The 14,902-nt window shown below is 39.9% G+C and overlaps 1 protein-coding gene across 2 annotated transcripts in view; it reads left to right on the top strand.

The window, feature by feature from the left end:
- The window catches only part of Pgm5 (phosphoglucomutase 5), a 172,429-nt gene that overhangs the window by 127,882 nt on the left and 29,645 nt on the right, over positions 1-14,902 (top strand). For both annotated transcript variants that reach the window (XM_074051978.1, XM_020158600.2), the window contains exon 9: positions 1,246-1,429. In XM_074051978.1, coding sequence (XP_073908079.1) covers positions 1,246-1,429 — 184 coding nt within the window. The remainder of the gene's footprint in view (positions 1-1,245; positions 1,430-14,902) is intronic.

A 14,902-nucleotide genomic window follows, 5' to 3' on the forward strand; every position in this document is an offset into this window, starting at 1 on the left:
AACTCACATCTTTTCTCTATGCTACAGGAAGACCAATGTGAGGTCCTGTCATAGCTACTTGGGCACAGCTGCCCCTCGTTGGGCTTCTTCCATAAGCAGGCCCTGCTGGGTGTGCCAGTAAGTCTCAGTCAAGACTATCTGATGTCTTCTAATGACTGAGAATAAAAGTAGTTAACAGATTTTAAGCTCTGATGCCAGGCACTGTCCCAGCTGCTTGATATGCATTATATGTTAAAAGCTCCAGCAACAAAATGGATAGGGATGATTTTTTAGTCTTTTTTTTTCCTTCTAATCATCACCCAACCCCACTGTTATATTTGATGCTTTGGCTAGGAGGACTTTTTTAAATGGAGCAATAATGACACTTCTTCCCAGTTTCCAAGAGAGTTTTATGGTGTGTTCAGTTCATTTTCTCCCTCTGTTTTTGCCTCCCTGTCTTTTCCCTACCATCCTTTCTCCTATGTACCATGCTCTAGATGTAGTAGAGAGCTAAGGTCTGTGCCCTCCGGGAGCTCAAATTCTGGTGGGCAAAGACCCATATTCAATAAGTAAACAAATATAGAAACAAGCTAGCTAGATAGATAGATATGGAAACAAACCATATATATTTTCCCCTGTGCTTATTTATATGCATTATATGTATATATGTGACAAGATTGGGAAGTAATAAGATTGGGAAGGGAAGGAAGCTACCTAAGTAGATGGGTACTAGGGGAAGGATGCTCACTTTCTGGAGGAGACAGTAGGTTTGAAGATTGAAAAAAGAGGATGAGCCAGCTCTTTGAATGCGCTAGGTGTAGAGGAATAAGAACATGGGGTAGAGGGAACAGGCCCAGATGCAGGTGAGGGGAGGGTAAAGTGTCACTGAGGACTAAAGAGTAGTCATGGTGGCTGGAGCAAATGAAGACAAAACGTGGAACGAAGTCAAGTGGGGAAGGGTCAGATCCCACAGTGTGTGATGGACTGTGGTTGGCATTCTGTGTTTTGTTCTCAACATGATAGCTGTTTTGGGAGGGATTTTACAGAAGGGAGTGACATGATTTATTTTTACAATTCCACTTTGGTCACTGCTTGGGGCTGAATTATAAGGGCCATTTGGAAGAGGGGAGACCAGGTGAGGGTACTCTCTATGCTCTCTTTTGCTGAAATCAGAACCAATGATTAGATGACCTTAAAAGGCTCACTCAATTACTAATTCTCTTATTGGGTGTTTTGTTCTTCCTGTGTCCTGTCCTCCCTCAATAGGTTTGACTATGAGGGCCTGGAGCCCAAGTCGACATATTATATTCTGAGGGACCTGGAGGCCCTGGTCACAGACAAGTCCTTCATTGGCCAGCAGTTTGCTGTGGGGAACCACATCTACAGTGTGGCAAAGACAGACAGCTTTGAATATGTGGACCCTGTGGATGGCACCGTGACCAAGAAACAGGTACTTGGCTAGGCAATCACCAAAACAGATCACCAGGCAGAACTGGTGCCCAAAGCATCCTAAAACTAGAGAAGTCTTTTGGAATGGTCTGTTCTGAGCCCTTCATTTTACACAGAACTCTGCAGACTGGGAAGCAGTCCTTGATGAAGGCTACCTCACTAGTTAGTCACAGAGGGTAGATTAGAACATGGGTCTCTCTATCCAGTATTCTTTCCATTTGGTAACTGATGGGCCAATACCTTAAACAGGCATAGGCTCAACATTTTCTTCCCAAGTGTTTGCAGCCTACAGGTGCTTTTATGTGGTGGCCATTATTGATGACAGATTCAGAGAAGTATTTAAGAGCAAAAGATCAGGGGCCCAGGGAATATTTCCCTGTCACTGAAGAATCCCAGAAGCTTAGCCATATGAATTCAGTACTATAGGGAAGAAGCAGTTGGGAATTTTTCCAGAAAACCCAAAAGAAAGATTTATGGCTAAGAATGAGTATGATAGATAAGTGTCAAAAACAATCACAACTCTATTGGGGTTTCGCCTTTGTGAATTGTGTAAGAAAAGTTGCTAGCTACTATGCTTATTTGTATTTTCCATTTTATGTATTTATTGGTTATGGCAAATACTGACCCCTCCAAGAGCACATTACAGTCCTTAATTTTTGCAGTCTAAATAATACAATCAGAATAGTTTCAAGTGAAGCTCAATTCCTAACTTCTCACCTTTTTATATCCCTTTCATAAGTACAGACAATAAAATAACTAAGGAGCTGCAGGTCTTTGGCAACTAGATGTAGTATAGTTACTGCTGTTTTCATTCGACAAGCACTTCCTACACCCTCTTTCTCATAGGACCCCCTGTCTTGCCAGTACTCCAAATTTTGATGCCTTCTTATTATTCTCTTGGTCCTCTCTGGTCCACTTAGCTTTATAGTGATTTTTCATCTCCATCAAAATATTGGCCCTTCCTTCTAGAAGCCCTTATATGGTTTTACAAATCAGTTGCAGCCTCAGTTTGGAAAGGTGAGGGCAGTAGAGAAAACAGTGGGTAAGAAGCTAGAAGACTCAGAATCAAATCCTGTCACTTACTAGCTGCAACTTTGGGAATGTTGCCTAATTTGTTCGGGTCATAGCTTCTTCCTCACCTGTGGAATACCTATGTCATAGAATTGTTCTAGGAATAGAATGAAAGAAAATACACAAAAGCTCCTAGTTATCCTTTTTATAGTTTGTACTAAGCTCTTTTTTGTACGTGTGTGTGTGTGTGTGTACACGTACGTGTGTGTGTGTGTGTGTGTGTGTGTGTGTGTGTGTGTGTGTGTGTGTTTGTGTTTCCCTCAAGGATAGCTGCTTGCAGACAGGACTGAATTTGCTCTGCAGTAACAGCAGTGAATCAGTCCTTGGAGAAGAGAAGTCAGGGCTTGGCTGGCAACTTTGAGTCCCTGTGCCTTGGGTCCATGTTTTCCAGTTTTGTGCCCCATTCCCATTTCCATTCTACACAGGGTCATCTGGGCAGACTTTCCCCAAATCCAAGGTTCATTTCATTTTTGTTGCTGTAGGATTCAGCAGACATGAAAAATGTGCTTTCTAAAGAATCTTTGGGAGGGTTTTGCTCACTGATGACAAAGACTTAGAAACTCTCCTTGGAGGGATTGGTCCAGTCAACTGAATTCTGGGCTTTATCTGGTTGTGAGAAGCTTGTCTGTTGAACTAATTTGTTTGGCTGTCTAATCTGGTATTTCGCTACCTTATATCTTCTTCAATGTACTCAGCGTTTGGATGCTTTTTTGTTGAATGTTCTTTAGCCATTCGTTTCAGGTGGATTCCTCAACTGGATCTCAAGTTATGACATCAGTTTATTCCATCTTCCTTCTCCCTCCATAACCACAGTATTGGTTTCCATTTTAACTCTGGAATTTATTGAGTTTTTTTCCTTTCCACACTGTCCCATTGGAGCTCAAATGTGGCTATAAATAGATAAGTGTTACCAGGACCTGCTCTAGGGAATTTTTCTAGTAAGAAGGAAAGAAGACTGTTGTTCATTTTCCCAGATTTTAGGACTGTAGTGACATCTTTATTGGCCGGTGGCCCTGAATCACAGTGGGATTTCTCTGCAGGTCGGGTTTTGGTTCAGTGAGAGCAATAAGGAACCAGTTAACACTCAGCAGCATCTCCACTGTTAGCCAATCACAGATGATTCTTTTGCCACAGTTGGTCCTATTGAGTCCTATGTAGGGGGGAGTCCTGCATAGCAGGGCTGTGCCACTCTCTTAGGATATCAACAGACATCAGCATTCCATCTTGTGGTAGTTGAGTCTGGTGCACATGTCAGGTGATCAATATACATATACTTTTGGAACTATGGACACCTAAAAGACATTTGAATTTAAGTCAACTAGGATCATTTCAAAATACTTATAAAATAGTGCATTCAGTGAGTAGATATATATTGAGAGTCTACCAAATGCATGATTTTGAGTTTTTTATGATACAGTTTTTAGTATAAATATATAACAGCTTTATTGATATATAATCACATACTATATAATTCACTCATTTAGAATGAACACTTCAGTGGTTTCTACATTTACAAAGTAGGCAATCATGCCTACAGTCAATTTTAGGACATACTCACACACTCCCCCCAAACAAGACTTTGTATTCTTTAACAGTCACCTCCCTTCCCACACCCCTCTAGCACTCAGCTCCTGGCAACCACTGACCTACTTTCTGTCTCTATGGATTTGCCTGTTCTGGACATTACATATAAATGGAGTCATGTGTGGTCCTTCGTGACTAGCTTTTCTCACTTAGTGCACTGTTTTCAGGGGTCATTCATGTTGTACTATGTATCAGTACTTCATTCCTATTATTGCTGGGTAATATTCCATTGTGTATATTTGTTTATTCATTATCAGCTGATGACATTTATTTTGCTTCCACGTTTGACTTTTATGACTAATGCTGCTGTGGATTTTCACATATATGTGGTGCACACAGAGATTTTCCATTCTCTTAGCATATAACTAGGAGTGGAATTGCTGTGTCAAATGTAGGTACCTAAATCTTAGAGGAACTGTCATATTGCTTCCAGAAGCAATTAAGCCTGTGTTCCCACCAGGGGTGCATGAAGTTTCCAGTTTTTCTACATCTTTGCTAGCCCTTGTTATTAGGTCTTTGTTATTTTAGGATACTATTATTTTAAAACATTATGAATTATTTCAAAATTAAGACAGGACATTTGAACAGAAGTATGTCTATCTGTTAGCAAAACCCAAAGAAAACATAATATTGCAAAGTCTATATTTGCTGTGGGAGGCAGATTGCTATGGTCCTCATCAGTGTTCTATTGCCTGGGAATGAGATAGACACAGGTTTGAAGACTGGCTTCATCACTGTCTAGATTTGTGACTTTGGTTGTGCTGCTTAACATCTCTGAACTTTACTTTGAGGGATGGCGGTGATGGTAATCACCATGTAGGGTAATGGAGAAGGTTTGAGGAGAAAGTTATATAAAGTCCCTGGTATAGTGATATCTGATCCATGCTCAAGAAATGGTAGTTTCTTCCCCCAGTAAAATCCTTAACCTGACTATCAGTGTGAGGAAGTATTTAGTGACTTGCTTCTAACAATTTTTACAAATGATGTGTTATGAAAAGATGTAACTTCCATCTTGGGTAGTCTCTCTCTCTCTCTCTCTAACAGACACACACAATTGAGTATATATTCTCAAAAATAATCTTTGGAATACCTTAGAATTAGAAAACATTTCCCCAAAACTTCTGTTTACTCTATCTCTAAAATTCTTTGCAGTGAAATTTGAGTTCAGATTGAGGATCCCAAGGTAATGGGAAATTCCTAGCTATTTCTTATTTGTTTTAAATTCTACTTCCATGTAAAAAGAGATAACAGACGTGATTTTCAACAATTTTTTTGCTATTCCCGTTTTATCCAGAAATTATCTCTAAATACAATATTCTGTTCCAGAGCATTCCATGCCTGCAAAGGGCATGAGCAACTTCAAGCATGTAGTCCTCATGTCAGGGTGTCTTGGGTTTGTGTCTTAATTCTACCACCTCCATGCTGGGCTATAGCCATTGGGAGAGTTAAATAATACATGAAAATTACTGGCACATGACAAACACCAGTAAATAGTTAACTAAAATTAGTTATGTTAAAGGAGCATCTTTGGAAGGACCTGGGGTGTGGCTCAGTGATACAGCGCTTACCTAGCATGTATAAGGATCTGGGTTTACTCCCCAGCACCACAAAATAAAAAAAAGAAAGATTTTTGTCATTTGAGGAACCACATATGAAGAAAAGCCAGAGGAAAAAAACATACATGGTGTCATGTGACACCTCTTTCACTTCTGATTCATCTGTAACTCAAACTCACATTTCTCTGCCTATACCAAGTCACACCCTCCCCTCCCCCCACCCCAACACATACATTCTGATTGAGAAAGGAAAAGTCTTTTAAGGCATTTTAGGCTCTGTTTTGTCCTTAATCTGAGGTCAGAGTCAGGAAATAGATCATGGGGGAAGAAAACTGTTTCACATACATCTCTAGAAATAAAGTAGAAATGCTTTTCCAACCAAAATGAAATGAAAATCCTATTCTGGCAATAAGCCCCCAGCCAGCCCCGGTGCTGTAGAAATATTCAGGGAAGTCTGTCCTGCCTGAGAGGCCTGTGAGGGTCGCTCAAGGAGCAGAAGGAAACCCTGAAGCACTCCACCCAGACACAAACTTCCACAGAATTGGTCACATGAATGACAAAGGCTGGTTTCTTCAAATATGAGTGGGAATAAGCCAATAACTACTATGAGAGTTAGGAAGCCATTTGATCAAATTGCTGACAGTTTAAGAAGTTCACAACTTATGCCTTGTAATAAGATGAAAAGGGTAAGCAAAAGTTGGGCAATCCATGGGACTGAGAGTGCCTACTCTCTCCAGTGGTAAAGTCATTATGCATACATGTGGGTTTCTTTTGTGTCATCCTCCCTCCCTGCACCATTAGTATCCCAAGGAACATTAGCAATACCAAGAAGTCTTTTACCATCATCCCTTCCATCTCCTTCTTGTAGCCTAAGTCCTGGAATCTCCACTCAGTACCCACAATTACCATGCTCCCAACTCTGACAGGAGGAATACTGCAATTTGGTACTGTGTATGAAGGACAATCTGACAGAACTGGCCCCACACTGGGAGGTGGTACATTGTTACCATGGTAGCATCCATTCAGTACCATAACCTGTATTTTGAAAATTTACTTTGAAATAAGACAATGATCCTTTAGGAGCAAAAATTAAGCAACTGAGTCTCTTTTTTATAACTTGTCCATCTTATGTATTTCTTTTTTCAATGTTTTTATTAGTATACGGTAGTTGTACAGGGGGGTTTATTGTGATTTTCCATATATACATATATTGTACTCTGGTTTGGTTCATCCCCTCCATTATTCTCCATCTTTCCCCTTCAAATGACTTTGACAGGTTCAATGCTTCATATTCATACATGTATAGAAAGTATATCAATCATATTCACCCTCCTTTACCCTCTTCACTTTCCCTCCCAATCCCACTAGTACCCTCCTTTTAACATGACCTGTGTTACATTTCTGTCCTTCATTGTTTAAGTGTCTGTTCAGTGTTCAGTGGGGATTTTGCCTTGGTATTTTATCATGCTTCAATCAGTCTAACCCCCTCTATCACTCTTCCTTTACCTTTTCCCCTACCCTGTATTGTTCAGCAATTTTCAGCGTGTTCTCTTAAGTTTTATTCCTACACAGATCAGATGTGCTGTATTTCATTATTATTCACTATCATTTTTTTCTTCTTTTCCTCCTCCCTTAGTGTCCTCTAACAGTCCCACCTTTGGAAATGTATATATGTTTGTGTGTGTGTGTGTGTGTGTAGAGAGAGAGAGAGACAGAGAGAGAGAGAAAGAGAGAGAGATGAATTTGGATCTATCTTTCACATATGAGAGAAAATATGTGACCTTTGTCTTTCTAAATCTGGCTTACTTCACTTAAGATGATGATCTCCAGTTCTATCCATTTTCTTGCGTGTATTTCTATTTAGCAAGCTCAAAAATCATAAAATCCTCCCAGTGCTGAAGTCATTTGCAACTAATGGTTCAGCTGATATTTAAAAGCCTGATATAAATAAATACATACCAGTTAGCTGATGTGGAAAGCCAAATCCAATTTGATTATTCCAGATTTACTCTGGGCATATTAAAACTTCCTCAAGTTATGCAGGCTGCATAGAAACAGTTTGATGTTCTCCTCCACCTGGAATAAAGAACCATTTGAAATTAGTTCAGAGAAAAAGTCCACTTTGAAAACTGAGTCTGAAGTCACTTTGCTTTTAGAGTTCCTATTTTAATATTCAGGAAGGGGCCTGAAATTTTTAACTTAGGTATTTAGAAATAACAAAGTCATTTGACAGTATGGCAATCACATTTTAGTCCCAACATATGGCGCCTTAGAGTGTATCTTGGTTGCTACCAAAGCCTGGTCAGCAGATATGGAGAAGCTCACTGAGTTATTATCATCCACAGTAACATAGAAATGCCACTGAATAGGTCAGCTGAGGAATCTGGAGTTTTGAGGGTGAGCCCTCTCTCTCTCTCTCTCTCTCTCTCTCTCTCCAGGGATAACTGGTCAACCTTTGACTTCAGCCTTCAACTCTGATCACATCATAATCACATCCTAATCAATGAACCAACTGAGAGGCTAACAGTGGCAGTTTATCATTATCTTTGCACATGCTGTTTGTTGGAATGGGGTTTGTGCATCTAGAAGTAGAACTTTGGAAGTCATTTCAGTCACTCTGATTAGCCCACTTATAGAATTTAGTTAAGCCTGAAAGTTAGTATCCAGATGGAGTCCCTCTACATTGAGTAACAGAAATGTTATCATGGCATTCATATTGTGATTGACTGCGAATTTAAAACATTCCTTTTCTATTGCAAATTGTAATGTTGAAAAAAATCTCTGTAATCAATGTACACTCCTTTTAACTTAGGATAATACAGTGAAGTTTGTTGAAGTTTGATTCATTCATGTCTTTACCCACTCAATGAGTATTTAGTGGGCACCTACTATCTGGTAGTCAGCCATTAGGCAGTGAGGACTGAACAGTACTCGGGACAGTTGAGAGGCCTGCTCTGTGCTTCAATTTAGCAGGGAAGACAAAGTGAAGTTAAATTTGTAATTACTATGGCGTTTATTTAACAGTTGGACATACTTGGGCATGTATGTCAGCAGGAACTAATCGAGATGATAGTTAAGCTGTGCCCTGATGAATAAGTAGACACTAACCCAGGCAAGAAAAATCTTATCAGACTACACACTTTTCCTTGATCAAATGTGATTATATGGTTATTTGGCTTTACAGATGAAGAGCTAGGGTTTCCTATAGTTACTTTTATAAAGTGTTATGATAACTGTAAGTATGGCTATGATCTCCAGTGCTGTTCATTCTAAAGCACTGTAGTTGTGATGAGTAAAGACACTACATGGTGCTAAATATGCCTCTTAGTTGGACATCTTGAGAAACATGGATTAAAAAATAATTATTTCTAGTGATTTTTTTTCCCTGAGGTTTTCTTATTTGTCCTAGAAGGATCAAACATATATTCCATGTTTTTATAATGACCTGGAATGGCTGATTTTAAAATAAAGCAAAAGAGACAGTTCCTGGTTAATTAAGAAGTTCTCATTCCTCTGCTTCTGGTTAACTGAACTTGTTATATTGAGTTATCTTCTCCGGCAAAATTTGATTGCTTTAGGACTGTCTTCTTCTAAAATGTTAGTAGGGGAATCATCATAAGGCATGCAGTAAGAATCTGAGCTTTCTGAAATCAGCAACTTCCTACTGAATTGCTAAGGTCTCTACATAGTGAGGAGGGTGACCAACACCAGGAAACACAAGTACAGAAGGAAAAAACAATAAACTGCCACCAGAACTAAGGAAAGAAGCTTGGCTGCCTCTAGGTCAAGTGTATATCACAGACCTGGGCTGGTGTAGTGTGAACAGGAATGTCATTTTGGCCGAAGAAATAGGGGAATCGAGTGAGTGTGACCTACTTCTGTTGGTCCATATTTGATAGTGGGACTCTAATGAGGAAGAGCTTTTAAGTCTCTCTCTGAGCAACCTTCTTATCATGTAATACTGTTTTTGCTAGGTAGATGTTTTAACAGAGCATTTAAGAAATCACTAACCTTGATTTCCCCAGATAGTTTCATGTAGTTGTTGGCCCCAAGAGAACCGATGGGTTTTTTTGTTGTTGTTTATTTGTTTGTTTTTGGAGGTATTAGGATCCTTGCATTTGTTAAGCAGGTGCTCTGCCACTTGAGCCATGATTCCAGATCTTGGTTGGTTCTTTAAAAAAAAGAGCCTGCTCTTTTTCTCCCAAGAGCAGAATAGTCAGTTATGGCTGTGTAGTCCTTGCATTGCACGAAGGCACCTAGCCTAATGGAAGAGGTGAAGCTGAAGTCCAAGCTAGTGAAAAGGAAAAGATAATTTGTCTACCCAAAGGGGATACTGTTTCATAATTCATGCAAAGACACCATATGGACTAAGCTGCTGCTTTGCTCAACTGCTTTTGAACTCCTGCTCACAGTTAATTCTATGACTTAAACAAAGAAAAATGGGCAATTCTACATATTTTTGTGTGTGTGGAGAGATATGTCTGTTCCATCCAAATCCCCTGCTTTATGGGATGCATGTTTTCTTCTACAAAATATGGTTCAGATGTTGCATAGCAATATTTTCACCTTGAAGCTTTCCAGATAAATCTTCGGGATTTCCTGTGGGAGATGATATCCAAGTTGGGCTCACAGAGCCTTTCCCTTCCAAGGCTGTCCTGTGTCCAGGTTCACATGCCTGGTGTGGCCAACTGATTGTATATACAACTTTGTACCAGATTTTAGGGCCATATGCTGTTTTCCCCTGGAATTCATCCTACATCAGTATTTGACTTGGTCAGATGCTGCCAAATAACTGTTGGTAACATACAGCTCCTCCTTCCCGCCTGGCTGCAACACGTCCTAGAGTCTCCAAACCAACATCTGGCAGCTCTGAGTAGATTTAGCAACTTGCAGATTTCTCTGCATTGATTTACACAAGTGCTTTAAAAAAAAAAAAAACCCAAACAAGAAAACTCCCAACATTCATTTATCAAACATTTATCAGACATTTACTCTATATAAGGTCTGAGCCAGCTTTGGGGACCCTATAAAACACATGAGAGATTGTCCAAACATGTCACATGACGAGCAATGTCTGAGCAACAGCAGCTTCACGTGGGTCAACAGCAAATTCCAAGCCTGGTGTCAGCACACCTAGATGGAAATCTCAGGTCCTCTATTGACAAGCTGTGTTACAGCCAGCAAGTTTTTAAACTTCCTTTCTTTTCCATAAAAAGAGACAATAAGAATTTTCTTGAACCTTGAGGGTCTAATGGCTAAATATGAAGGAGTATTTTATTACTTCACAAGCCAGTGGGTAGATATAGTGAAGTTCAATGGTAAGAGATCTGTGAGGTCAGGAGTGATTACAGAGGGCATGGCAAGTCTTAAAGTCAATCTGAATCCTGCCTAATTTAAAAATAATTATGCACCATTGCATCAAAAATCTGGCACTATTTTTCTTTTTCTTTTTTCTTTTTTGTTTTGGTGGTACTGATGTTTGAACTCAGGGCCTCATACTTGCTAACTTCTACTGCTTGAGCCACTCCACCAGCCCATAGCACTATTTTTCATTGAAAATGTAGCATAGGAAGAGTCCCTGTATTTTTTATAGAGATTGACACTTTCAAAGCACTTCTCACATACATTTTCTGATCTTATGTTCCCAGCAATGCAGCGAGCAAGGCTATATTATTTTTTTCATCTGATTTTTAGGAAACATAGGCTCAGAGAGCTTAAGTGACCTGCTTAAGACCACCAGCTAAGGGGCCAAGAGAGAATTTTAGCTTGGGTTTATCTGATAGCTATTCCTGGACCGCTTCCGAAGTGACTTTCCACGAACAGTGAATCCAAGAGGGACAAACCTGAGGAGAAAAAGAAAAGCTGTAGTGATAGCTGGGAGCAGACCGAAGGATTTCTGTGTGGAAATAGTTGCATGCAGCCAGGGCTATCAGGTCCTGTAGCGATCATTCTTTGTGACAAAGCTAGGTTGTACAAAACCCTGCTGTCATCAATGAGAGGAAGCCAAATGCAATGCTGGAACTGAAGACACCTTCCATACTCCCCATCTGACCCCATAATCAATCTTATCTTCTAATGGAGAAGGGCATCTTTCCCCCACTTTTTTTGAACTGACAGCTGCTGTGTCATCCAGAACATTCCAGATACTACAGCTGCTGTGGTTACAGAGGTATTACAGATTCCTTCTAGCTACTCTGAGAATTCCTTAGAAGACTATGCTAAAAACAATGTCGGGTGACTCAAGAGGAGGTCCTTGCCATGGTTCTGCTGCTGACAAGGACCCAGTAGGAAACTTTCAGGTCTTAGTAGTGTGATGTTGCTTTGCTAACCCTTCTGTGTTGTAGCCCCCCTGTATTATGGCCCTTCTAAGACTGCAGATGGTAAGGTATGCATGAAACCATCCATCTTACAAGGACTTAAGACTGACATGTAACCCACCCCAGATGCTTGAAAGATGAGGCAAGAGACCTAGAGAAAAGAGGCTACCCCCCTGGTTCTCAAGTTTGACTGCAACACTAGAATTACCTGGAGAGCTTTTAAAGTCCCAATGCCCAAGTGACTCCCCATACAAATTAAATCACAATGCTTGGGGTGAGAGCCTAGTAGCATCATTTTTTAAAGGCCATCTTCCCCTAGCTAATTCCATTGTGTAACAAAGTTTGCATGCAAGTGGGAGCCACACTGGTTCCACTTTATTGTTTTTAGCCCAAACTGACTTGTTTTAGGACATTATGAGAGAGGAAGGATGAGTACATACAGTAAAGAAGCTGCCCTGACAACGATCCGGATGATTTCTACTGATTCCTTTTATCTTCTACAACTGCCCTTCAGGGTTTGAGCATTAGCCCCAGTTCGCCATGAAGAATGTGAGAATGTTTTCATTTGACCTGGGGTCCTCACTAAAGGGTCCTCACTAGAAGGTCTGCTGGGTGGGGCCTCCAGTGCTGCTCACTACAGTTGTAGTGAAATACATTCAAGTGCTTCTGGAGGTCTGATGGGTCCAGGCATTGTCCGTGGCTATGTGGCTAAAATGGAGATGAATAAGGTATGTAAGGCTCTGTCCTCCCAGAGCTTATCAGCTAATGAAGGACTCAAAGACAAAAGTCTGTAATTCCAACAATTTAGGATTAAGGCTGTGATGGAAACATGTTTTATTCCTTTGCTCTGGGCCTTGTCTTTTCAAGAGGATTTGTGGCAGCAAAACCACATAATGAAGTTGTTAGAATATAAATAAGAAACAGAAATCAAGACTAGGGAATATATAAATTAGAGAGTCAAGAACAGAAGAAGAAAAATTCATAGTTATGCAAATCATAAGGACCCACTTGGACTGAACCTCAAATTTGCATTAAGTATTCTGGCAGCCATATTGAAAAGGGAAATGTGGTGAGTTACAAAGCACTTATTGTTAGAAAGAAAAAGAAGACCAGTTCCTCAGGGAAGAAAAGGCTTTTCTAACACTTGGCTCTTGGCAAAATGCTCATGGGGAGGTTCATACAGTCTCTAGCAATATTCCTATGGTGACTACAAAAGTGGATTTTGTAAGCAGGGCCTTGTATCACTCTCAATAACCAAGAATATTATGGCTACCCTTAGGGGAAAATAGCATGATTTTATTTTTAAAGGCTTAGTTAAGAGTACATAACACATGCCGATGGTTTGTTATAACCTGAATTCTTAAGAACCTTCCACTGGCCATCCACAAATCTAGGAGGTTAATTGTACTATGGAAGCTACCTGAAAGGGTTAAGTCTGGGAGATCAGCAGAAAAGGCAGCCCAAAGTTATTTGGAATCTGCAACAACAGGTGTGTTAGGGCTTCAGCCTGAGAATTGCTTCAGCCAATTTATAGATAAGCAATCCATAGTCCTAAGCAATGAGTTACATGTTGGTGTGTTCCATATACTGACAATTGAAATACAGTTTCCAAAGAGTTTGTAAAAACTTTGCTGGGAACACAGTTTTGGAACTTTTGGGACTCTGTTAGTTTGAACCTCACTTAGCATATGATACTTTCTGAATACTAGGTAATTTATTGATTTGCTTCATTTGAAATTTTATTGACATTCCCCTCTCTAGCAGCCAAAGGTCGGTAAGAAGCCAATTTTTCATTATTGTAATATAGTACTCCAGGCTATGGAGGGCAAATAATATATTTGCTCAATGGCAATTACCTAGCTCTGGCCATTTGCAAAGCCAGTAGAGTAATCAGTTGCCAGTAAAGGAGATGGCTACCATTGTTGAGCCACTTTGAAAGCAACTACCATCATTTATTTGGAAATTGGGACAGAATATGCCTACAAAATTTAGAAAAACAGAAAACTATTCAGATAGAATGATAGTGTCTTTCTCTATCAGATATTGCCAGGTGGGGGTAGAGGTAAGGAGCTGGCAGTCAGATTTATGTATGAGGTATGATACAATTTTAATAATGGCTTATTCTTAATAAGCAGAATTTGGGGCCAGAGAAATTTCAAGTTTAAATTGCTTAGGGAAAATGTCTGCTATCTAAATCACCTGAAATAGCTATTTTTTAAGAAGTAGCAACACACTAGACATTTTGTTTCTTCCTCTTTCTTCCTCTGGCTCCTGCCTATGTTCTTATTGACAAGATTTACTTTATCAGCTGCCTTAGAAGGACAAATTTCCTTCAGCAAAAATCACAGTATGATCTTGTAGTCATAATTTTTAAACATCCCTGCCACTAATAAGAGGAAATACAGCGAGTTAGGGACCCTCTGGACCTAAAATGAATTAATCTTGGGCAGCATTAGTTAAGTGTGGCCACAGCTCTGCTCCCACCCAACCCTCGTGGCCAGGACTTGCAGGTGAGAAGGAAGGAGAGAGTCAAAGAATGAGGATGTTTCAACAACCCTCAGCCTGAGCATTTTGTTATTTGGTTCTATTGCTACCAGAAGAATATGGGAATGGGGGGTTGGTGAACTTCAAGCAAAGTCTAACATTATGTGGGGGTAACCCTAAAATGGATATTTTTCACTCACCTTTAATCCTCAGACTCAGGAGGCAGAGGCAGGAGGATTTTAAGTTCAGGAAAAGCCAAGACCAAGACCTTGACTCAAAAACAAAACATTTTTTCCTATGCAATAAATAAATTTCTCACTTCTATCACATCCAGCAGATTTATAAGGAATGAACTTTGGCCCTGGAAATATTTTCTAAACACCATCTTATCTTTATTACTTCTGTTGTCTGATTCTCATGGCATCAGACCAAGAAAACTTGAGCATCTGTTGATAGTTTTAC

This window comes from Castor canadensis, chromosome 13 (assembly GCF_047511655.1).
Source record: "Castor canadensis chromosome 13, mCasCan1.hap1v2, whole genome shotgun sequence".
NCBI classification, from domain to species: domain Eukaryota; kingdom Metazoa; phylum Chordata; class Mammalia; order Rodentia; family Castoridae; genus Castor; species Castor canadensis.